This window comes from Antrostomus carolinensis, unplaced genomic scaffold (genome assembly GCF_000700745.2).
Source record: "Antrostomus carolinensis isolate BGI_N321 unplaced genomic scaffold, ASM70074v2 scaffold3122, whole genome shotgun sequence".
NCBI classification, from domain to species: domain Eukaryota; kingdom Metazoa; phylum Chordata; class Aves; order Caprimulgiformes; family Caprimulgidae; genus Antrostomus; species Antrostomus carolinensis.
The window spans coordinates 60436-85942 of NW_010298811.1; the positions used below are offsets into that span (position 1 = coordinate 60436).

General features: G+C 47.8%; 1 protein-coding gene across 1 annotated transcript in view; it reads left to right on the top strand.

The window, feature by feature from the left end:
- The window catches only part of IGDCC4 (immunoglobulin superfamily DCC subclass member 4), a gene marked incomplete at its 5' end in the record, with an annotated part of 63047 nt that extends 40418 nt beyond the window's left edge, over window positions 1–22629 (top strand). Inside the window, 11 exons of the mRNA XM_029083641.1 lie at window positions 918–1088; window positions 1678–1911; window positions 6999–7106; window positions 7879–8062; window positions 8730–8857; window positions 9588–9758; window positions 10310–10447; window positions 10911–11016; window positions 12050–12284; window positions 19619–19783; window positions 22099–22629. Coding sequence (XP_028939474.1) covers window positions 918–1088; window positions 1678–1911; window positions 6999–7106; window positions 7879–8062; window positions 8730–8857; window positions 9588–9758; window positions 10310–10447; window positions 10911–11016; window positions 12050–12284; window positions 19619–19783; window positions 22099–22629 — 2171 coding nt within the window. The remainder of the gene's footprint in view (window positions 1–917; window positions 1089–1677; window positions 1912–6998; window positions 7107–7878; window positions 8063–8729; window positions 8858–9587; window positions 9759–10309; window positions 10448–10910; window positions 11017–12049; window positions 12285–19618; window positions 19784–22098) is intronic.
- Between the last annotated feature and the right edge of the window lie 2878 nt (window positions 22630–25507).

The window sequence follows — 25507 nt, forward strand, 5'->3', positions numbered from 1 at the left end:
ATGTTTGCTTGCTTTGCAAATCCTTTTGGGTATTTGCTCTTAAAACCATCAAAGCTTTACAGCTTCTCACTTCCCAGGGTCATGATTCTTCCTAAGAGAAGGATGGGGAGTGTGATGAAGTGCTGGACGCGTTCCCATGTATTTGATCTGGATTAGGAGTGTGCACTGTTGACTTGGCTCTTGGTTTTTTTACCCTGAGCCTGCATGTGGCTCTATGGCATCGTAAAACCTTGGAAATATTTGCTGTCCAGGAATCACACTCAGCAATATGCTGTTGTGTAGCAGAGACAGTGCTCCCAGCTGAGTTTGCATCAGGTGAAGCTGAAAAGCAAGACCTCTGCGTTCACCAAACAGGCAATAAGAATCTTCAGCAAGATCAGTTGGTTCCTACAGTGAAAATCCCAGGCCATTCTCCGTTTGAATTTCCTGTTCTCTCCCTTATGAACTTGGGTGGGCTGAAGAGGGAGTGATAAAACCTCAGTCTGGCTTGGGTGAAGGTGTGAATTTTGCAGAAAGCGGGGCTGCTGGGCAGTTCTGGTTCCAATTAAGGTGAGGATTTAAATATGGTGATGAGAAGCACTGGAACATACCAGCAGCTACCATCAGCTGTGCTCATGTTCTGCCATCACACCAGCAGCAGCCAAGGTTCCTGACAGCTCTCCTCCAGGCAGGCTCAGTGGTGCTGAAGGTGACCTGCAGTTTTGAACGTGATGAAGAGAGTTGTCAGTCAGGATATTGGCTCTGCCTAGACTTTAATTCTAGTTTTTCCTGGTGGCATGAGATTGCACTGGGCACAGCCAAGCCATCCCAAGGCATGAGGACCACGTGGAGGTAGCTAAGCTTTTTGTCTGCTCAGTTGTATTTCCCTTTGACTGGGGAAACCCATGTTTTCAATGATATCACCTTGGTTCCAGCAGATCAGGTTACCTCCATTGAAGTGGGTGGAAATGAGACACAAATCACTCTCTACTCGCTCCATCCCAACAAAGTGTACAAAGTTCGCATCGCGGCCAGCACCAGCGTGGGCTACGGGGCCCCTTCTGAGTGGACCCAGCATCGGACTCCTGACAGAGACAACCAGACTCATGGTAGGAGGCTTGGGTGTTGCTTGGGATTCGGGGCAGGGTCTACAGGACATTGGGGAACTTGAGGCATGGTCAGAGAGATGTTTGCTTTCTTTAGGGAATCATCACTGTTGGTTTTTGGTTAGACCCAAATACCCATCTTTAGTTTTCTGCTGAGCAGCTCCTGAATGTCTTGCTACATGCCTGGGTGGTGGGTCTTTCTTCCCTCCACGTGCAGCTGTGAAAGTTCTTGACAGAAAGAAAGAAACCTAAACCCCAATATTATGGCATTTGTGAGTTAGTAGACAATTCTGCTGAACAGAGCTGAGCCCAAGCCAGACTCCAGCAGTGGTTAAAGATGGTGGTATCTCAGAATACATTGAGAAACTCCCAGAGTGGCTTTGTGGCACTGTTTTTTCCTGTGTCATCCAGCTGGTAACATCACAATAAACTGTAACTGCACCATTCTGTCAGACAGTGGAGATTTCCCACTCACAGGATGGCTTCCCCTCACACCCCTCCCTCATGGCTGAGGGTCAGGAGGATTCAGTAAAGCAGGGACATGGAGACAAGTGGCTGAACATTTTTTTTTCTTCTCTTGTTCTTCTTCTAGTTCCATTTGCCCCAACAGAATTAAAAGTTCGAGCGAAGATGGAGTCTCTCCTGATAACATGGCAGCCACCAGCCAACCATGCCCAGATATCTGGCTACAAGCTCTACTACCGAGAAGTGGGCCCAGAGGAGTCCAGTGATGAAAGCCCTTTGGATGGTGCTGAAGATGAGATCTGGGATGTAGGACCCATAAAACTAAAGAAGAAAGTGAAGCAGTACGAGCTGACTCGGCTAGGTTAGCTGGTTACATCATTAGCAGTTGGTGTGGAAACCCAGGGTCTGCCTCCTGCCCTTTGTAGCGGTCCAGGGATGCTTCCAAGAGGCTGAGTTATCTGCTTGGCTGCAGATTCATAGGACCAGGACTATGTGAGCTTTTTTAAGAGCACCCAAAATAATTTCTGGAGTGGAGCTCTTGGGGTTTGTTCTAAGCAGAGTTTAAAACACAGAAATTTCTGATGCTGGTGTAGCAGGGATTGTATTTTTACCCAAGGGCTACTAATGTACTTAGCATATGCTAGTAAGTGGATCTGAATCAATTAGTGGTTTTTATTGTGTCACTATAAAGAAGTGCCTAGATTAAGATCTCCAGTCAGGGCAATGGCCTCTCCTTCCCTTTGTATTTCTAAGAAGCTCCATAATTGAATGCTATTTGAAATCTCTCTCTATGAAAATGCAGTGATGGGTTAATTCACAGTGTGCTAATTTTGGGTCAATATTCTCCCCCACCTTCCTCTAAGGGAAAAGGGATAGAAGACTGAGTGTCTATGGCTGGAGAACAAGTCCACACCACAGTCAGATCTTCCTGCCTGGCTAATTGCACTTGGTGTTTCCCATAAGGATTTATGTTTCTAACATCTGATTGTCCTAATTAGTTGATTTGCCCATTGATACAGGATGGAGAGAGAGAAGATAGTCATGGCAGATGTATCCTTGAAACAGGATTCTGCTTCTTAAAGTTCTTCCATCCCCCGCTTCATGCTTCATCCCTGTTACTGCCCAGCGAGCTGAGACTGTGGGGCGAGTGTTTCTCATGCCGGTTCATCTTACACGTCTAGCATATATATTATGTATGGTGTAAAGGTCAGGCTGCAGCACCTGGAAAGACAGTATGTGTCATCACTGAGTAGGTTTCCAGCTATGTTGTGGCCATCCTGCCACTGAGAGGGTGTTAACAGTTATGAGTTTCTCTGAAGAATTCAGATCTGTAATTATGGCACTGAGGAAACCACATGTGAACATCATCACGCACTGCACTAACCACTGGCAAAGGCAGTTAGCGGAGGGACTCGGGAGTGGGCTGAATTGGTTCCAAATGCTCTGGCACGATGATGCCGAGAAGGCTGCTTGTTCTTCTGTAATTACTTCCTTAAATTTGGGCATCTGTCAAGCCCTAATGGTTTCCTTATGATTTGGTGGTTGTGTATCAGCTATCATTGTGTCAGGAAGAGAGGCTCAGGTTTCTTCCAGCCGTGGATGTTCTCTTTTCTCTCCTTTGCGCTGTTGAATGACGTGCTCTTGCATGTGTACAGTAAAGGAAGAGGTCAGGAATCTAGCTGTGCTGAGAAAGGCAGGGGGTCTGGACATGAAACAAGGAGGAGGAGTGGTTGGGATTTAGAAGGGTTTAGTTTTATGGCGGGGAGCTGCACTGCGTAGGTACATCTGCATTAGGAACCTTGTAGGCAGAGTGGGTAGCAGTCTTGGGAAAGGTTGGCAGCCCTAATGTCATCTACCCTGCTTCACATTGGCTGGTGGGGAATCAGCTGGGGGCATTTCCCAGCTCATGGATGTCTGTCTGGGAAGTACAGCAATGGAAACCTCTCCTAAGATCCCTCTGTGAAAACAAACAAACAAAATATCCAACACTGTTTCTTGGGAGTATCTCTTGATGTCAGGGTAAGGGGATGCATGTAGTGAACGGTGCTGTCTGTTGGGAGAGTGAGATTTGCCTGTTGAAGAGGTGTCAGGACTGAAACTACAAATTGGGTCAAGAGCCTGAAGAAGAATAGAATAGAATGTTCTTTCTTTACATAGAGTAGAATATTTCAGTTGGAAGGGAGCTACAGTGATCATCTAGTCCAGCTGCTTGACCACTTCGGGGCTGACCAAAAGTTAAAGCAAATTATTAAGGGCATTGTCCAAATGCATATTAAACATTGACAGACATGGAGCATTGACCACCCCTCTAAGAAACCTGTTCCAGTGTTTGAAGTGGTGTCAGGAAATCCCAGGATTAGGGACTGGGAATCCAAGGCTGTAGCTCATACCATGGCAGTGCAAACAAGGTCCATCCTCCCCGTTGGAGGCTCTGTACTGCTGCAGCACAGACACCAGATGCCCTGTGGCTCCATGTCTCCGCAGTGTCACTGAAGCCAGTGCCCTGCCCTTTGTCTTGTCTTGGTTTGGGATGTAGCCTGAGAAACAAAACTCCTGTCCCACTGCTCGTTCTTGCATGGCTCAATTTTGATTTCCTGATTTTCCTTGTTTGTTTGTTTTTCCCAGGAGCACAGCAGGGCAAGAGGGAAAGCACTTTCTGGAGAGACAGCTCCTTTCAGGGCATGTCTCAGACAGAGGTGGACGGGTGTGCAGGAATCAGCTTTGGGCAGAGCTTCTTGAGCACAGTGACTCTTTATTCACAGCAATAGCACAACTATTATGCCAGCGAAGAGCCCTGCCTATGTTTCCCTCCCCTAGTTTCCTCTAATGTTAGGCTGTATTTTAGGCTGCAGTAAAGTTCCTTGTGCTGGTTTTGGTACAATATTCTTGTTTTGTCTTCTTTTGGCTGCTCTTGGTACTGAAATGGTACCAGTTTGTCCCCCACCTCTCCTTTGTCCTGCAAACTTCCTCATCTTTTGCTTTACCCCCAGCATCTGGCTTCTTGATTTGCCTTTGGTAATGACTCAGCTCTCTCCATTTGACCTGTCTGAATTAAGAGAAGATTTTTCTCCCATGGTTGTGCTAACCTCTGGAGCAAACCATGTCTCCTTAGGGTGATAATTGCTAATGACAGGCCTTGTATCTTATCTGAGAGGTATGTGCTGAAATCCTGTGAGAGAGAGGCAGGCAGCTGTTCAAAAGCACGTAAGAAATACAGCAACTTCATGAGCCCACAAAATCAAAAGGACCTCCTGTCCTGAATCACCAGGAGGGCTTTTCCCTGAGAAGTTCTCATGGATTTTTAGCAGGTAGTCTGTGTAATAGTGTGCAACTGCCAGGGCCATAATTTACATGAAAAATAAATGGTGAGGATCTGATATTGTCTTTCACATTCCCATGAAGGAAGATTGCATTCCTCTGGGAGTGACTCCCTGGAGATCAGGGTATTTTCCCACTTACAGCAAACTGTGGCGTATGGCATCTGGCCAATACGAACACCTTGAAAATCTGAATGAAACAACATATTTAGCATATTGGATATATTATGCAGTCATTCAGATTAGTGTTTTGAAATGATCTGGACTAGATTATTCTGCTTATATTTAACGTATGATGGAATGCAGTGAAATACATCTGTTTTCATGCTGCCTACTAGCTTCTTGACAGCTTGATAGAGCTTTATGTCTGCATGTTCTAAGAGCTTGAACATCTGGGCCTGTGTATAAAAATTGAAGCCAAGCCTCTGACTGAGAAATCCAAAATAACCCTGTTTTCAGAGTGTGCATTGCTTGATCTTGTAGTAGTGCTCCTCTGGCTTCATGTGTGAGTGGCTGCTGTATTGATCCTACCTAGGGATGGAGGACTGGAGATGGAGGACTTGTCCTTTCCTTCACTTCATTCTCCAACAGGAGCTGCCCACAGCTGCACCACATCTGTGAGCTCTTCCTCATCGTTTTGGATCGCATCATCCACGATGAGCTCGTGTCCCAGTGAAGCTCAGCCAAATCCTCGGGCAGGAGGTGGAGCGTGTGTGCTGGTGAGAGACAGGCTGTGGGGTTCTTTGTTCCACCAAGCCCATGGCCCAGCCGTTTGGAAGTAGAGTGCCCTTTGGTCTCATCCCCCTTGTGTGGGTTTGAAACGTGTTCCTGTGGCTGGAGAGTGTGGAAATGCAGATCAGGCTGCCTTGGAGGCAGACAAAACTGTTTGCTTTTGGGATTCTTTCAGGGAGAAAAATGTGACTGAACTGTTTTTATATTCTGAGCGCGAACATGTGTTGTGGAGCAGAGAAAGCCTTTGGTAATTGGTACCATTAGCCTCTGGGAGCACAATCAGTGCAGTAATAATAAAATTGACATCAATAAGAAAGGTTTTATTCTGCTTAGGTTGTCTGGCAAAGAGAGCAGTGATCTATCAGGGCAGGGAATGAACAGGCACATCCCAAATTAACAAACTTCATCAATGCGCTGCAGCCAAGGCAACCCAAGACAGTCTGGACTGCTCTGACTGAGCTTCTGAATGGGCTGGCTGCTGCAGGGAGAAGCTGCCAAGTGTCTTATTTGAGAATTGTGTATCTCCCAAGTTGTTTCCTCAATTAAATGTCTCCATTTAAAAAACCCTCAGATGTTACTTAAGATAGCAGAGGAGTATTTCAGCTGAAGAAAGGCTGGAGGAAAGAGAGAAGTGACTTTTGGACCAGGGTAGGACTGCTTGGAGAGAGAGTGCCCTGTCCTGCCACTCAAGTTTGGGTCTGAGTGTGAGGTTCCCCACAGAGTGCGTGGCTCTTTGAGTGTCTAACAAGGACCTTGAGGTTTCTGGTGTGGGTTTTGTGGCTGTTGCTTTTCTAATTGTGATCAAGAAACTCTGGTGTGGGGACAAAATAGTCACCGTACAACAAAAGCTGCCAGTGACTTAACAGAGTGTGTGAGGACTTGAGGAAGGAAGATCCTCATGGCAGTGAATAAATCAGAAAGGACTTTGGAAATGGGAGGTGCATTTTGGAGAGGAGAGGATGTCCTCACTCCTCAAGAACAAACAATGCAGTGCGTCAGCTTCCATCGGGGAGAGAGAGGATTCATCTTGTGTAGGTTTCTCTAGTAGTTTGCAAGGGAGAAAGATCAGGAGATCCTGAGATGATGTGCTACAGGCCATGACACTGGTTAACCCTTGGTGGCTGGGGCAAGTCCATTTGCTGCCAATAATTTCTGTAAAAAGTGAGGGGAGAACTAGAGAGTAGCTGTGATGACACGTGCACCAGTTGTCAGACAGTATTTGAACGTGGAAAGCCTGTAAGTGGAAGGGAGACTCCCTGATATATTTTAGCAAATACAACTCTGTTCAAGCTACTTTCTTGGATGGTGAGAAAAGCTGCTCAGATCAAAGAAAACATGTCTAACTAGGGAGGGTTGGTAATAAAAATAACCCCAGGCAAACCCTGATTGATTTTTCCAGCTCCTGGGAAGCTCTATGAGGTGAAGCTGGTGGCGTTCAATAAGCACGAAGATGGTTACGCAGCGGTTTGGAAGGGCAAGACAGAAAAGGCACCTGCAACAGCAGTAGGTGAGGAACACCCTTCGTTTGTTGTCTGTCTCTTCTGCTTGGCATGTGGCTTCAAAGGAAGGGTAGAGGTAAAGTTACAGAAGATGTACTTGAAGAAGGACAGTCTGAAACTAGGGAAAGGTCCCAATATAAGGAAACTCCCTTTGACAGTCATTGCAAAATGCATTAGAGGAATTATCTTGGGAAAGGAGCAAAATGTTCCCCTTCTCATTAGGGTTGTTCTTATTCTGGGTGTGGATGACCTTCACCATGTTCTCTCCAGCCCCATTAGTGGCTTAGGGATGGTCTTGGAAACCCCAAAGAACCTGGGTTTCATCTCTTACATGACAAAGATTCAAAAATGTGAATTAGCAGCATGCCAGGCTTTTTGCAGTGTTAGAAAGAAAGTAAAAGCTCCAAAGACCTAAGCTCCATTCTCAGCTCTGCCAGCCTGTCGTGGGATGGTGAATGGTCTGGGTTCCTCCATAACCTGGCATGGACCTGTCAGGTGGGTAACTTTGAAGCTGGCCTCCTGTGCTCCACAGAGGTACACCACCACCTCGGTGTGTGGATCTTTGTTGTGGTCTTGCCCACACGTGAGGAAAAGTGAACCACTGCATGCACAGAAGAGCTAAGCTGGACATCTAGGCTTAGGCTGGAAGCCATCATGTCAGTGCAGACTTCACACCCTAGGCCTGTTCTGTTCCATGGTTTTGTGTCCATGATGGCTGTCCCTTGCCTTACCATCATGGGTGTTTCCACATCTCTCTTCTCTTTTTGTCTTGCACTGTAGATCCCCCTGTGCAGAAGGGTCCTCCGCTGCCTCCAGTCCAAGTTTATGCGGAGTCCAACAGCTCAACTTCCATCTGGCTCAGGTGGAAGAAACCTGACTTCACAACAGTCAAAATTGTCAACTACACCGTGCGCTTCAGCCCCTGGGGCCTGAAAAACGCCTCTCTCGTTACGTACTACACAAGGTAAAGAGGGATCCTAGGGGTTCCTCTGCCACGTGTTGCTCCTGTCAGGAAGAAACACTAGGCTGGAGGAACCTGCATGGAAGTTCCAGTACTGAGCAAAATCCTGGGTGTTTCACATGCTGGAAACGTCTGTCTTGGTCACAGATACATTCAGAACTGCTGAAGTGGGGTACTTGGTCTCGTCTATGATTTGAAGACCAAGGGATCATTTATGGGCTGGTCTCTGCATCTTTTCTGCTCTGGTTGAACCTTACATGCTTGCTTCCTTGTTAATAACATAGCCAGGTGCAGTTATGGCCAGTCTCAAAGCATTGTGAGATGGTCCTCACAAGTTTGGTTTAAAAATTGCTAGAGTTTAAGCAGTTCTAATAGTTTGGGGATATATTTTAAATCTGGATTCCCATGCAGGTTTTCAGCCTGTAACCAGGCTGTGTTTTCAGACTTCTCTGCAAGTCAGAAATAATCCTGGAGGCTGGGAACCTACTTTCCTCTGTAACTGGGAGCTGAATTCTCTTGCATTCACATGACTGCAGGACATGAAGCTTCAGATGAATAATCAAATACTGTAGAAGTTAAGATAATCTCTTACACTGTTCCTGGTAAGGTACCAAGGTGGCAGTTGGTTGGAGAACCATCTAGTGTTCATGGCCTTGTCTTCTTTTGGCAGCTCGGATGAAGACATTCTCATTAGTGGGTTGAAGCCCTACACCAGGTATGAGTTTGCTGTGCAGTCCAATGGTGTCGGCATCGACGGGCCCTTCGGCAGCGTGGTGGAGCGCTTCACCCTTCCTGACCGTGAGTATTTATGAGAATTGAATCCTGATTTCTCCTGGCTTTCCCCAAATCTCTATCAGATCCCTCCTAATGTGGCCCTGAGAAGACGTGGTGATCTCAGATCACCTCCAAGCTTGGGTGTCTCTGGGTACATAAAAGGCTGAGAGCCACTAAGCTTCCTGGTGGCCAACCAAGTGTTGCTTTATAAACAGACAATCATGTAAGAGAAGTAGGACAACGATTGCTGTTACTGTGGGGTTACCTCTGGGATCAGAGAAATCCTACTCATCAGGTATTCAGCTTCAGAGCAGCAGTGATGGGCTTTGTGTTCTGCCCCTACCTGGGACTAGTTGCGGTTCAAGTAAGGCTTAGGAGAAGGTGCAGAAGAAAGCAACAAGGAGCAGGAGTGTGCTAGGAATATTCTTTCAAATATGACCAACAGTCATATTTGCACAGTCTCAAACTGAGTTGCATGGCTTCATCAGCACTGTGACATTTTCCTTGACTGGTTGGCCATGATGGAGAAGTCCTGCCCTGTATTGGGCTCAGCAGCCTCCTCTCAGTACTCTCCACACCTTGTTTGGATAAGTTGCCTGGCCACCCAGGTTGCCCATCATGTCACTCTTGCAGACTTGGCTGTGGCACCACTGAGAAGGTTTCAGGAAAGGCACAGAGCAGACGTCATGCCCTACAAGTTGAAGGCTCTCCTCTTTTCTGCTGTTCACACTGGGTCTTCACTTGTCTCTGCCAGGTCCCTCAACTCCTCCATCTGACCTGCGCCTGCACCCGCTCAACCCTTACGCTGTCCAGGTGCACTGGTGCCCTCCTGCCGAGCCCAACGGCATCATTGTGGAGTACCTCATCCTGTACAACGCCAACAACACGCAGCCTGATGACATGTGGACCTTGCTGACACGAGAAGGTGAGCCTTCTCGTACTGTGATACCCCACCAGGTTCTCCTCCTGCCTTCTTCCCTGCCTATGGAGCCCTAGTTGGTCAGTCCTGCTGCCCTTTTTTTGCCTCACTTTCAGCACATAGAAATAAACACTCAAGAGCTCATGCTGCCACCTTTCTTGGAGCATGTGCTGGGCCTTGCTCCTGGTCATATAGGAGAGTCCAAGGACATGACTACTGAGAGACATGAAATCATACGTGTCTGGGGCTGAAACAGCCATTTTTATCCAGCAAACATCTTGCAGATACAGGCTGGCAGCCAGTAATTCTTAGGAGAACGCATGCCAGCACCACCACGTGCAGTCTGTATCAGCAGCTCTTTAAGCAGCAAGTTCATTAATACCAAAGAGGTGTGTGAATTATTGTCCTGATTTTTTCAGCTAAAAACCTCGTAGAGTTCATGGCACAAAATCCCTCACTTCTGAGGGTCCAACAGAATTTCACTGCTGCTTTGCTGCAGCTTCTGAATACTCTTGAAACATCACATTTTAAGCCTCTTTTGACTTTCTTTTGATCAGGAAATATCTTCAGCACTGAAGTGCATGGCCTGGAAAGTGATACCAGATACTTCTTCAAGATGGGAGCAAAGACCGTCGTGGGATCTGGTCCCTATTCAAACGTGAAGGATGTGCACACCCTCCGGGAGAAGTTGTCTGGTATGAATTTCCCCTTTATCCTGGTGCAGGAAGCCAAAAGACCACGATTTGTCAGCGGTGGCATTTCTATTTGCCGAGCAATTGCCTGATGTCACCGTGTGGGATGTGAGATGTGACTGTGCGTAGGCCAGTGCAGAGGATCGTGGCGGAGTCCTCCGATGTGGAGCTCCTCAGGCAGCTCCAGAACCCATCCCACAGGACTGCATCTCTTTTCCCCATCCCAGCTCCTGTGGAAGGGCACGTGCAACCTGCATCTTGCTGCCTTTCTCTTAGTGTGAAATTAATGAGTGTGTGTAGATGCCACTTTGCTTTAAGCTGCTCTAAATTATCACTGCCAAGTAATCCTCTTCCTCTATGTGTATAGAGGCATCACCTATTGGTTTTAGTGAAGCTGGTGCTTCTCTGAACATAAGACACTTTGTACCTTCTACCTGAAATGATTTATCTGTTCTTCCCCTACTAGATGTTCTGGATATCCACTCTGTCACGGGAATCATCGTGGGAGTCTGCCTGGGGCTGCTCTGCATACTCTTCTGCATGTGTGCCAGCTTCCGCAACAGCAAGCAGAGGTAGGTGTCACCTCACCTTTGCAGAAGGTCAAAGGAGGCTGATGTGGAAGGAGACAAAATACAGTGTGAGCTGCTTCCCTGTGTGCAGCTGGGCTGTTTGGGGTGCGGTGTGTGACATCAGTTAATACAAAGATTGAGTCTTGGGAGTGCTGGCTGGCTAAGGAACTGCTCAGTGTCATCTTTTCACTCATTTATTTTCTCAGTAGTTTCTCCTCAGTTTGCATTGTTAGACTAACTGGTAGGTTTTTTCATAGAGGGGGGAAAAAAAGCATCAAAAAAACCACTATTTGCCAGATTATTACCCTTGTCTGTTAATTACCCTTGTCTGTTAGTGTGGGCAGTATTTTGCTTCTGAGGTTGGACAGCTCTAAGGATGTTTGGAAGGGGTCTGTTAACATCCAGTTGGGAAAATGATTGAGGACTTCCCAGTGAGTGACAGGCTGGTTTAAGGAGGATTGGACTCAGCCCAAAGCTCCCTGCTATCCCAGGGGTCTGAATCCAGCCACAAGTCTTTGGAAAGACCGTGATCAGAAACCAGCTTAGTTGTTGAGAAGAGCTTTGAGCCGGTGGCAGATCTCAGGACAAGGAGCAAGCAACTTCTTGAAATCTCCTCCTAATGTGGCCACCAATATTTTCCATCCTGTTGCATCTCTTACCTGTAAAGCAGAGATGACAGGAGTGACGCAGCTGTCCACGGGCAGGGGTTGGAGAGCACTTGTTCTCATGTTGGGACTCGTGTTGTCCACTGCCCTTGTGATCTACTGGCAAAGGGAGGGCTTTGCATGAGCTTTAGGATTAGTGAGGGTGGTAAAGAGATGCATCTGGGGAGAGGCTACTGCAGTGAAAGCTGGTCAAGTAGGATGTGGATAGAGGATCCCCTTCTTCAGGAGCATCAGGGCAGGGGCTTGGTCACTTCCACAGGGACAGGCTGAGTGGCCCGGAGGGGATCACTTTGTCTGGCAATCCGTGGCTGTTTGGGACAGAGGGAAGAGAGGCTCATGAGAGATGTCAGCTCTTGCTTCTTGTCCCCCAGGGAAGCCCTCCCGGGCCTGGATTCCCATGCAGCCAGCAACCACACTTACTACCACCGGAGCAGGCAAGGAGTGGCAGCTCCCAGTGCCACCTTGGACTCACATGAGCTAGAGTCCCTCATGTCCCCACTGCCAGAGGATGGACCTGTGCCCCTGAGGGACATCACAGAACTGACAGAAGTGCACAGCCTCATCCACACAGGCCTCCCTGAGGACATTGTCCATGGGAAGAGGAAGGTAAGGACCCATGCATGTGGTGACAGGGCTCCCACCCTAGGCAAGAGCCTTTGCTTGGTCTGTTGCTGCTGGAAAGCCAGGGTCTGACCTTGTCCTGGCTCTGCAAGGTGCTGGTAGTCTTGGCTGCAGGCTGGTGCTGGGCAGCCATGCATTTCCCTCTCTGTAAAACTGACTGACTCAGTCTTGGCTGTGGATCTGAATTTGGGATCCCCCTGCCATCTCTCAGACCTTGTCATCTCCTGGGACAGTGACCCTTCATCCCCAGAGAAGCAGCTACCAAACTTAGTGCTGCAGAAAGCTGCACTGTTCCTGTTGCTGTGGCATATCCATGGTGTGAGAAAGGGTGATGTCCAGAGCAGATGCTCTGCCTTCCAGGAGACCCTCTTGCTTAGAGTGAAAGGAGCTTTGTCCATAAACAATGTGTTCCCTGGAATACCCTTGAAGAGGTGAAATGGTGTTCTGTTTGTTGACCTTGTTTTTTTGAACTAGTCTTTTCCTGCCCTGCTTGGTTTGCCTGACATTGCGTTGTCTTTCACTCCTGCCTGCCCATTTCCTCTCTCAAGCTTGCCTGAAACATTTCATTCCATTAGGGAACCTTTAATTGGCCTAATTTAGTTAATCTGTTTATGTCTCTCTTTGTAGCCCAGGGAGAGCATGTAAAGTAATTAGGAGGTTCAGTAAAACAAATGCATTGTGAGCGCATGGGATTCCACGTTTGCATCAAGGATGCACTTGTGTGTCACTGGAGGGAAGGTGAGTTGAGGTTCCCTGGATAACCACGAGACTTGTCCTTGCTGCTAGTGGTGGTGGAGATAACGGTCTTTTGGAAATGCAACATCTTCTGTTGGCTTTAATAGTCCCGTGAGCAGAAGCCGTGCTCTTGGCTGTCCCCAGTGTGGTGGCAGATCAGTGCTCAGCTGAAGGAGGGGCAGTTTGCAGCCAAGCCACATCTCTGGATTTTGGTGGAATGTAGCTGCCTACATTCCCCAAGCCAAAGAGTGTGAGGAATTTCCTACAGCTCTTTCTGTTAAATAAAGAACAAATGTTTCCAGTGATAGCGACTTACCCTGAGAACAGGTCAGGGTAGGGGGGAGGTTCCCTCCCTTGGGAGGCCTTTTCTGGGGGCACCATGTCCAGATCTCTCTTCCAAAGCAGCAGTCGTGTCTGCAGAGGTTTACACAAAGATTTTAATGCTTGCAGAGCAGGGGCTGCAGAGGACAGTGCCAAAGCCTGTCTGCTTGGGGCTTAACCTGAGAGCTTGGGGCTCCCAGCATCTGCTGCAGAGGCTGGCAGTGTCCAGCAGCGGAGTTGTGTTCAGAGATCAGAGCTCTGGGGAGAGGGACAGTTCTGGCTGTAGTGTGCTGCCTCCATAATTGGATGGGTAAAGGCCACTCAGAGTGAAATTCACTGAGGATTTTTGCCAGCAGAATAAAGAGCTTGCTTTTTTGATGGGTATGGATAGGGAAGCAAGGATCACTGAGGAGCAGCCACCTGGAGAGCAGTATTGTCACCGTGTGCCAGGTGAGGATGACCTGGCAGGTGAAGAAGAGCTCGAGTGGCTGCCAGGAGCAACAGGCTGCTGTACTGGGAGTGGGCACTGGAGGGAGATGTGCTCCCACGCAGGAGGTCCTGCTCCCCCCACTGCCCAGTTCCTGCTGGAAGTGCCACCTGAGCCAGCCCTGACCACTGTTGCATCCTCTCTGTACTCTGGCATGGATAATCAAGGGTGAAAAGAGTCACACCAAAAACATCTTGAAGCTGCAGTTGCCAAGAGGCCACGTGTCCAGGTGGTGATGGGATTTTTACCAGGCTGGGGAGGCAAGGAGTTGGGCAGGTCTGATGAGCATGGCTGGATGGGTGCACACATACCTGTACAGGTGTAAATGAGTCAGGTGCAGTTGTGAGTGTGTGCATCTCCCTGCTGGTAGACAAAACGTTACTAACCAAGGCCCAGGAGTGGGTTTGTGGTGGTTTGACCCACAGTGGGACCATGTGGTCCTGCACTTCCTCCTCCCACCTGGTGAGATGGGATGGGAGTCACAACAAAGGGGATTAGGAATGAAGGACAGGGAGGGCTCACTCACCAGTGATGGTCACAGACTCAACTTGGGGAAGAAAAATCAATTTAATTTGTTGCCATTCATGTGAGTAGACACAACAACCACATCTTACAACACCTTCCCCCACCCCTCACTTTTTCCTGGGCTCAAATCACTTTGCTCTCAATGTCTCTACCTTCCCCCCCAGCAGCACAGGCGACAGGGAATGGGGGTTGCAGTCAGTTCACCTCTGCTGCTCTTCCTGGCATGAAAGTCCAGGAACGAGATGTTCCAAAGCAGCTTCCCATGGAGTCACGGACCTCTGGAGCCACCTGGCCACCCTGCCCCTGCTTCCAGGACAGCAAGGTGCTGCTCCAGCTGAGCTGTTGGCACAGGGTCCCTCTGGATGGCAGACAGCTCCGTTTGGTAGGAGTATGGCTCAGACATTTAGTGAGCCCTTTTCTGTCCATTCTGTGTTTACACAAGGATTTGTAAATAAAATCAAATCACTTGAGGTTTTTTTTGGTTTAAAAAAAACCCCACCAAAACCCCAAAGTGATTTTTCTCTCTGACTCTTCCTCTTTCAAGTGACCCCCAGACTGGTGCTCTCAGTAGCCAGTGTTATAAATGACACTGTAATGCACAGGCTGTGGCAGTGCAGCTCTGTTTCCCCTGACAGATGGACTGAAGATGATAAAATGGCTCTGCTCCAGATCTCTCTGTCACTGCTGTTTTTGGGCCAAGCAATTTATGGGGTGGGGGAGAATGTTAAAAAGCATCTGCTTTCCATGGAAGACTTCAGCTTTTCACTGAATGAAGCCAAACCCAAGCGTTTTGGCTTGGAAATGTTTGCTGTTGTGGTTGTTGGGAGCTGGAACCTTCCTTGCTTGCTGCCCTGTTCCTTCCCTGTGGGCCTCCTCCCCACGGGGACTGCATTTTCCATGAAGCATCCCCGTGACTCGGAGAGCAAAAGCTGTAATGCATCAGGGAACTTGGATCTACTCGGGTTGTTTGTCATTTTTGTGTTGAAATTTTTCTGCATGGTAAAAAAAATAATAAATAAGAGTCCCAATGTTTTCTGCAAAGTCTGAGATGAGAGCTGTGCTCCTGTGGAGAGCTAGCTGAGATTCTCCTTTATCTGATGGGGGAGAGCTCTGTGTGGTGCTGCATCTTGTTTAGAGGGCAGGGATGCCTCTATGTTCAGCAATGAATCCTTTCTCTCTGCTATGACACCCTGAAAAGCTGAGCACATCTGAAATGTCCCCAGCCTTGTTTTGCACTCGTTTAAACAACCATCCTCATAAAACAGGGAAGATTTCGTGATCAACATTTCCTCCATGTTCATTCTCAGCTCATATATTTGCAAGAAATCATTACTTGTCACTGAAAAGGTAATGTGATCTAGGCACATTTTTACCAGTCAGAGTTTCTTTAAAAAGACTAAAATGAGAAGCCTTGTTTGCTTTGATAAGGATTTAGCTGTAATGGAAACACCTTTTCTTGGAAGATGTTTTTATTAGTTTTCATTCTTGTGTTTGCAGTGAACTTGACAAAGGGATTTTTCCCTCTTTAAATTAGTATTGGACTGACACTCCTTGCCTTTGTTATTCTGTTGTAAAAAAAAAACAAGAGTACATTCCCTTGTCTTCCTTCAGCCATTCAGAAATTAAATCATTTATTACACCAAAAGATTCTGGTTAAAAAAACCCAGAGATTTCAAGCACACAAGACCTTCTTCAAGTCTGTAATGAAAACAGACCTGGAGTTAATTGCTGCTACCCAACCTTAGAGACTGAGCTCCAAGAGTGGTGGGTTTTGGGGTTGTTTTTTTTCTCTTAAACATAATGTGCTTGAACAAGATGTGGGAGATAGGCCATGTTGTGTGGCTGATGGGTTTTTTGGGTTGGTTTTTTTTTTTTCTGTTTGTTGAAAGTTACAAACTGGTACAAAACAAGTTTGTTCTTTGTTGCAGCCAATTTCAGCCAGAGCTGAACAGGCTGTTCCCAGAGTCATCAAAACCTGTGTAAACATGGCAGATTGACATTTCCGCTAACAGATGGTCCACGGGGATTGCCTGCTTCTTTCCACGTTGTTTTTTTTGGTATTCACAAGATGCCTGCAAGAAGGTTTTCAAGTTTGTTCCGTGTGTGTATACGCGTACGATGCTCAGATCTTTCTGATGGCAAATATGCATGGAAGCATCTATAATAGGACACACATTTGTGTGCATATTTGTGTAGGTTCAACGCTGAAATCTCCAGGCAGTATTTGCTCAGTAACGTATGTTCCTTGGAAAAGGCACAGAAGCCATCAGTCAGCGATGTCGCTGCAGTAAAGCCTTTCAGATGGCAGCAGAAGCAAATTGAACGTGTTCCTTGAGTACTTGCGTGTAGAGATGCTCCTTATTGTGAGCTGGGGGTGATCGCTTGGTTGATTTCTTGCTGTTAAAGCGTAGTGTAATGATTGTCCGTTTAGGAAGGGAGCAATTAGGGAATGCTCTTGGCTTAGAATGTATCGTTGAGGATTGCAGAGAGAGGAATGGCAAAGACGCTGCCTCCAGCATCCACTTCTAAATTAGCAAATGCTTGATAACCACAGCGCTGGGTTGGGACATCACTGTAATGTGACAGAGGACCAGGGAAGTTCTCTTCCCCCTGCACTGAGCACTGGTGAGGCTGCACCTCAAGTGCTGGGTTCAGTTTTGGGCCCCTCACTCCGAGAAGGACATGGAGGTGCTGGAGCATGTCCAGAGAAGGGCAACGGAGCTGGGGAAGGGTCTGGAGCACAAGTGTGCTGAGTTCCCTTGTGGCTGAGGGAACTGGGGGTGTTGAGCCTGGAGAAAAGGAGGCTGAGGGGAGACCTTCTGGCTCTGTCCAAGTCCCTTGGAGGAGGGTGGAGAGAGGTGGGGGTGGGTCTGTTCAACCAAGGCCCAAGGGACAGGACAAGAGGAAATGGCCTCCAGTTGTGGCCAGGGCAGTTGAGATGGGATGTGAGGAAGAATTTCTTTGCTGAAAGGGTTCTGAGGCATTGGAAGGGGTTGGCCAGGGCAGTGGTGGAGTCCCCATCCCTGGAGGGATTGAAGAGTCGTGTAGACATAGTGCTGAGGGACATGGGTTAGTCAGGGACTTGTCAGTGTTGGGTTCATGATTGGACTTGATGATCTTACAGGTCTTTTCCAATCCAGGCAGTTCTGTGATTCTGTTCTGCCAGGTGCTGTCACATAAACGAGGCCCTTTGCTACTTGTTTTCTTGGGGATTGATCCGGAGGCAGCAGCAAAGCTCCTGTGACTCGGGGTTGGTGCAGGAATGTAACGCTGCTCTGCCTCCCGCAAGCTGTTGAGCCCCTTTGGCAGTTGAGTCGGGGTGGCCAGAGAGTGCTGAGGAGAGGGTCAGGCAGCCCTTCAGTGCCGACGTGAGCACTTCAACGTGCCTTCTGCCAGCACCCACAGCACGAGGTAGCATTTGCTTCTTGCTAAATAGCTGACTTAGGAATGCCTGGCTCACACACAACATCTGGTCGTGTATTTCTACCTAATTTCCAGCCAGATGGACCGAGGCAGAAGGAGGTCAAATGACTCACGCAAGGTCAGGCTGATGTCAGAAATCTCCTTGCCTTCTCGGCTGGACTCGTGCTACGTTGGCTGTCGTTGGCCTGTGTAAGTAGCGGCTGCAGATGCAGAGCAGAAACCTGGGTTTCTCCTGCCTGGCAGTGAGCAGGAGCTGGTCAGTGGGTTTGAGTAGATGTGCTGTGTATCTTCACCCCACACAGCCATCACGCTCACCCCAGCAGCGTTCTGTACGCACACGTACCCTCGCAGTCGTGTCGGGTCAGGATTTTCTCCTCCCTTCAGCCTTGTGTCATCCTCTCACTTCAACCCAGGCAACGTGTGACATCTGTGGAAGGAACACAGAGACAACTGGCTCACGTCTCCCTTAAATCTGAGCACGCTTGTGTGTGTCTATACGTCCGTGTATGTGAGTCAGTAGCAAGGCTGAGCTCAGGTAAATACAGGACAGCCCAATAAAATCAAAACCTGGAAAGAAAATACTTTTCTGCCTGTGAACTAATAGTCTGAGCTGTTAAATAACTTGAGCTCTTAAAGGCACACATTTCCCATGCACAGAGGTGAGCATTCAACAGTTTATTGCAAGGGGAAGCTGAGAGAACCCAGAACAAATTGCGTTCAGCCCATATAATTTAATTAGATCTACAAACAAGGTAACACTGGTTGCCCAGGGGATTTAAAGCTGAGCTAAGAATTGCTTGGTGGTCTGCTGGAAGGAAAAAAAATAATAATAAAAAAAAAAAAGGCCCCCAACGATGTTGATGGGGAATGGCAGAGTGTTTACCCGAGCTGTAGCTTACAGCAGGAAATCTGTCTGCAGCACAGAGCGAGCGCTTTAGCATTGTCCTCAACTCTTTCTGGAGCACACATGCCAGGGCGTGCAGGTGAGAGTCCTTCTCCGTGCTGCAGAGCGTTGCTTGTGCCAAAGCAAACGCCGTAATAATGCTGCTCCAAATTTATAGAATTATAGAATCATTAGGTTGGAAAAGACCTCTAAGATCATCAAGTCCAACCATGAACCCAACACTGACAAGTCCCCGACTAACCCATGTCCCTCAGCACTGTGTCTACACGACTCTTCAATCCCTCCAGGGATGGGGACTCCACCACTGCCCTGGGCAACCCCTTCCAATGCCTCAGAACCCTTTCAGCAAAGAAATTCTTCCTCACATCCAATCTCAACTGCCCTGGCCACAACTGGAGCCCATTTCCTCTTGTCCTGTCCCTTGGTCCTTGGTTGAACAGACACCCCCCCACCTCTCTCCACCCTCCTTTGAGGGACTTGGACTCCAACTCCAGGCTCAACACTCCCCTCTTATTTCCACCATTCCAGTTCGTTTCCAGCTTTGTGGAATTTTCACTCGGCCCATAGTGCTCTGGGTTGTTTGCAGCTTTGCAGGGAGTTGATTTTAGCTGACCTTTAAGTGATGGCTTGTGCCATGATATACCTGTTGGCCTAAAAGTTTGAGAATCCATTTTATCCACTTGCTCTTCACCAGACCATGTACCAGAGCAATGAAGCCATTGTAAGGGGGTGACTGTGTGAGCATTTTTATTTCAATGCCATCAGAAGTGATCTCTGCATTTAACTTCTGCATCTTCTAACACCAGGGTATTTTCCCCAAGTCAAAATTCCCTTTCTCAAGCTGCTTCTCATTTCAGGTTGATGAGGGTAAGAATCTGTATCTGAGCTAATTGGATCTTTTCTCCTCCCACTTTTCTTCTCTAGTCCTCATGGAATAAATCAGCTAACCAGCCCTGGACAAACAGCATAGCCAGATACGGGGACACTATCACAAAAGAGCCTCTCTCTGCTGTGAACGGGTCGCTGAAGCTCCCGTCCAGCGCGGGGCAGAAGCTGTTGTTACAAGCTCTGGTTTACGATGCCGTGATGGTGAGTGTTTTTGATGGTTTATTGACTTGTGTATTCTGATGTTTTGGGTTTTTTTTTTCTATTTGTGTTCCCTGTTTCCTTTTTGCAGTGCAGGAGAAAATGTTTTCTTCTCTGAGCCAGCTTCAGCTGTGTTGATCATGGGCTTTAGGGTTTTTTTTCCTGGGTATAGGAGTGTATGCCAGCGAGACTGATGGGAGCTGAGTAAAAGCTGTTTGTTTGTTCCAATAATCATTCAAAGCTTCAACTCTCCCCTGATTCTTCTGTCCTGACTCCAGCCAACCCATGAGGGCCTGTGCTGTGGGCTTGTTCTTTTGGTGATGGTCAAGTGGGGTCAGACAGCTCGGCTGGCAGCAGGATTTTGGCTGCCCTGGTTCCTGAGGACCCGGAACCAGGCACCAGCAGTCTGCTTTGAGCAGACTCTGCTTTGAGCAGATGCTGCACGCAGCCTGCCGAATGAGTTAGGAGCTGCCACGCTCAGCGCGCTCGTTAAGATCTACAGTGTGCTCATCTGAAGGAGGAATTGCATTTTTGACTGTAAAAGGAATCAAAGGTCAAGGGTTGGTTTAAACTCCTTCTCCAGATATGGCAGAGCAATTTCCACTGCACTTGGCTTCTTCCAGGGAGATCTTATAGCGGCCTCCCAGTACCTGAAGGGGCTACAAGAAAGCTGGGGAAGGACTTTTTATAAGGGCAGTTAATGACAAAACAAGGGGAAATGGGTTTAAGCTGAAAGAGGGGAGGTTCAGATGAGATATTAGGAAGAAGTTTTTCACTGTGAGGGTGGTCAGACACTGGAACAGGTTGCCCAAGGAAGTTGTGGATGCTCCTCCCTGGAAGTGTTGAAGGCCAGGCTGGATGAGGCTTTGAGCAACCTGGTCTAGTGGAAGGTGTCCCTGCTGCTGGCAGGGGGGTTGGGACTGGATGAGCTTTAAGGTCCCTTCCAACCCAAACCATTCTATGATTTATGGGAGTGCATAGATTGGGAGGAAATCCCGTTTCTGATATTGTTTCATTAGAATGAAATATGCACTTCCGTGTTTGGGAGAGTTTGTACGAGCATCGTGATGTCTCTGCCACAGTCTCAAGCAAAGCAAGGTGACACCTGCTCAGATTGACTCTGTACCAGCAGATTTCTTTGGTTATTGCTTTAAAAAGTTCACCCCTCACCCTCCACCCCAGCAAATCATAGAATTATAGAATGGTTTGGGTTGGAAGGGACCTTAAAGCTCATCCAGTTCCAACCCCCCTGCCATGAGCAGGGACACCTTCCACTAGACCAGGTTGCTCAAAGCCTCATCCAACCTGGCCTTGAACACTTCCAGGGAGGAGCAGCCACAGCTTCTCTGCGCAACCTGTGCTCCCTTCCTAGATAGTAGTGTGGAAATCAATTATACACAGGATGTAATTAACGCTGTGGATAAAGGCAATGTTTTACAACACGATTTACCGCAGAGCTTACCCATCCGAGTTTGTCAACAAAGGCAGAAAAATGTAAAAATATGTAAATGATGCACAAAGTTGGCTTCAAGAGAAAGTGCAAATTCCACCTGGGATATCACTTCCACTTTGAATCGTCCTCTCGCTACTAAATCCCACTCAGCCCAGGATCTGAGCGCTGATTGCCTGGAGCTCTCTCTGTGAGCTTCCAAAATAATTAAATTATTGAATGATAATCCAGCAGAATGACCTGCTTGTCAGCCAGATTTGTGGAGACCTGTAGCCTGAACTCCACTAAACACCACGGAGGAGAACTGATTGTTTTCTTTCTGAATTCAAGTGCTTGGATTTACACCAATTTTTGCAAGCTGCAGCGAGGGTTTTAACGGACATTTTGTGATACGTAGCCAATATTAAACCAGGAAAGCACAGGGAGCCCTGGTTTCTATCTGTGAGTGTATCAGGAGCTGTCTCAGAAGCCACCTTTCTAGAGCGCTGCCCACTCTCCCTCTAGAAATCTGGCCCTTAACATGGAAACAGGCTGGTGAGTGTTGAAAGTTGTGGTCTTTGACAGAGAAATGGTTGCTCCAGCTCACCAAGAAACCACAGGCAAATCATTTCACTCCCTTGGGACTTGCTTTCCCAAATGTGAAATAGGAATAATGATCCTGAGGTGATCCGAGATGCTTCTTAAGACTTCAGCTCTGAGAAACATGTCGAGATCATGTTTAACAGAGGCACATGTACATCCCACTGCACTCTGTGGGATTGAACAGAAGGACATTTCAGTGCTTGGTTGGGTCACAGCCTCAATTATCTGAATTTCATGTACTTTAACTTTTTTTTTTATTAATTTTTTTTTCCCTGTTTGATAACAGAATGAAGCCAAGAAAAGCCACCCACCAGCCAGCCTCCACCAAGTGGAAGCAGAGGTCATCGTCCATTCTGATTTTTCAGCCTCTGACAGAGACTACGACTCTCAGCTGCACACCCTGGAGAGCGAAGAGACAGAAACTGAGGACCAGGAGCCTGGAGAACTTCCCTCCACAGAGCTGGCTCTTCCCAGCTCTCCCAGCACCCAGCAGGACACCAGCCAAGTGTTGGTGGACTGCACGGGCAGTTCTGAGGTTCAGGCTCAGGATGAGCTGTTGTGTACCGACAGAAAGACTAACAGAACAGAGACTGTTTGCATCCGTGGGCTCACCAACGGCTTCCACAGGCACAGGGAAAGTCTGGGTTCAGTGGAGAGCGGAGATTCGGACTCCATCCAGGAAGGCAGCGGGGATGTGCAGCCAGGCAAGTGCCAAGCTCTTTCCCCTGCCATGGAGGAGGCCCCCCTCTGTAGTAACTCTGGTTTAACCAGTTCATCCTCAGCATCTGAGACCATGTCCACAGTCATTAAAGAGTGAACTAATCTGATTTTGATCATGGGAGAGCTCAAAGCACTAGAAGGGCCTGTCCCTGGGAGGTACTGCATGTCCTCGACTCACTGAGTCCAGCAGGAGCTAAGAAGGTGCAGCATTCTCACCAGAACAGGATTTGGACCTGTCAGCTGTACATATTGCCTTCAAGAAATCAGGAGGTGGGCTGGTAAGGGCCCATCTTCTTCCCGCTGAAGCTGATGAGTAACTTGGTTTTTGTGGGAGCAGGATTGAGCCATCTGCCAAAGCCTGACGTGAAACCACGGCTCGAACAGAACCTTCTGCGTCAGACTGGGACTGTCATCTCGCTGCAGTCCTCGAGGCAAGACATCTTTTAATGCTGGGAAGAGGCAGGGTACACCCAACGATTCTTCTCACCTGTCTCTTCACCAGGGAGCACCTTGGCACTATCTCCTGCCTGGCAGCGTCAGGATGAATTGTGGAGAGGAGCCCCTAACACAAAGCAGTGCAGTGAGCTGTACCCGCCAGCCTTTCCTGCCCTCCCGTGGTTGAAAGGACGATCAGGCCCTTGGTGCGCTACCGCAGTAACTATCACTAGCAGGCTGATGTAGTGGTCTTTTATTACACACTCTACGAGTGCCTCTGACAACTTGTACTATAGAGAACCTTCGTCAGTGTCTGGGTCGTTTCACCAGCCTGGACTTTGTTTTATGTAGGTTCTTGTACCTAATATTTTAGGTACACATCTGTCCTTTTAATGTACAACGTGTATTTTTATTTTCCTTGGAACATCTTTATATTATTTAATTTTATAAAGTGGAGTAGTGTGTGGTTATAGAGTAGCATTTTTACTACTTCTGTCTGTCTGTATTTTTTTTTTTGCCTCCCTAACAACACAACTACCTCATGTCTGTTGGAGAAAAAAAAAAAAAGCAGTGGATCTACTCTTTTGTTATAGTCCATTATAGGTTTTAACTTATTCTTATACTGCCTTTTTCTAAAGAATATGTTTGCACTGGTTGATGACTCTTTTTTTGTAACGCATAGTGCTGCAGATCTGATGTCTCTCTTGCTTTCTTTTGAAGTCTTGCTGTAGGACACCTTCCCTACGGCTGGAGAGTTGGGTTGTGTTTCTCTGTAGGACCATAGAGCTGGCCAAAGGAGACTGGTGGCACATTGATCCATCTTTCCTGAAGAAGCTTATACTAGCGAAAGAAAAAAGAACCAACAACTGCAAAAGTAACTTGTGATCTTGGGGAAGAAAGAACCAACAACTGCAAAAGTAACTTGTGATCTTGGGGCCATTTATTTCTATTTTTTGTGCTCAAGTGGAGATATCTCAGATGATTTTGATTTCCCAGCAGCAGCTCTCAGCCTTCTGTGAGCAGTGGACTTGCTGAAGGCTTTGGATGAACAGGTGAAATTTTCCAGTCACTTCTGAGAGTCTTGGCTGAAGTGCTTTTTATTTTGGATTTTCTAAATTATTATTTTTGAAAGACCAGAGCACCCCCAGAGCTTGAAAATAGAAATCAAATCCTCACTGTCATACCAGCCGGGCTGGGTTTGTTACGGATCACGCTTGACTCTTCCTTGCTCACGCTGTTTGCTTACTGCTGACACGTCTCTCCCTTCTGAGGTTGGGTAAATATTTCTCCACCTTTTCTTTAGCCTGTCTCTGCCCTGTTCCAGGCTTTCAGAGTTGGACTGGGAATGTTACAGACTGGCCCAGCTCCTTGGGGGTAATGTGGATCAGTAATTCTGTTCATTGGGTGTTTGGTAAATATTCTGCCTTCCTGGAAGATTTGGACATCTGGCCATTTGTTTATTAAAAAATGAGGGAAAAGATGCCCATCTCCCTCTTTTCCTACTGAAATTCCCCCAGAGCTACATGGGGAGCCGGGTGCTGATCTGAGATCCTGTAAAAGGCTTTTAGACTTTGGGTTTGGGGCTTTTTTATTTTTTGTGGTGAAATCTGGACTGAGCTACCACTGCTTGCAGCAAGGAGAACTTTACTCCACCAGCATCCTCTTCTCGCATCTGTTGTGAAGAGCCATGTCACAGCGTGCCCTGTGTTTGGAGCTGAGCTAGACTAGCCTGTGTCCTTGTCATCCTCCTTTGAACCTTGTTAGCTCTGGTTCTTCAGCAGAGGACTACCTCCAAGGCTCTCTGTACCCTGTTGGGAAGGATATGGGAGCTTCCACCTCTCCCTATCCTACAGTGTCTCGTCCCAACATGACACACTGTGGCCGTATTTCCACTCGTTGCACTTGCTCTGTTGCTCCAGCTGCTCTTTGGCATCTTGAGGAGTCTCAGAAATGCTGTTCCGTGCTCTGCAACGCTGTGACTCTGAAAGGTTGTGGTACAGAGACTGCAAATCACTACTGGTGAGCAGGCTAGGCAGGAATTAGTGTGTGCACGCTACCAGAGCCAGGAGCTAGAAGGGCAAGAAATGATAACCGGGCAGAGGAAGAGCACAATGAACCTCCAGATGCCGCAAGGCTTTGAAACGAATGACTGAGCGGGGTTAGAGATAAGGCGGTGAAGTGTTATTGCCGGCAATAAGGGCAATTCAGGGTCCGGCGGGAGCGGATGCAATTGCAGAGGCACAAACCCTCTGGCTGGGGAGTATCTCCGGGGAGGACCAGGCACCAGCTGCGGAGAGGGGGGAGATTTCTGCAGCTGGACCTCAGTTCACAGTTTTGTGGAAGAGTCTTTGTCCTTCCCCAGCAACAGGATGGACCCTGTACATGCCACATTGCCACTGCTGATGTGCAGAAGGGGAGAAGAACCCTTCTCCACAAAGCTCACTTCAGAGGAACCCCTGGTGACTTCCTTTCATCTCCAAACCCAAGTCATCTGCCTGCAATTGCGACAGCACACCAAAGGACTGCTTCTGCTGAGCATC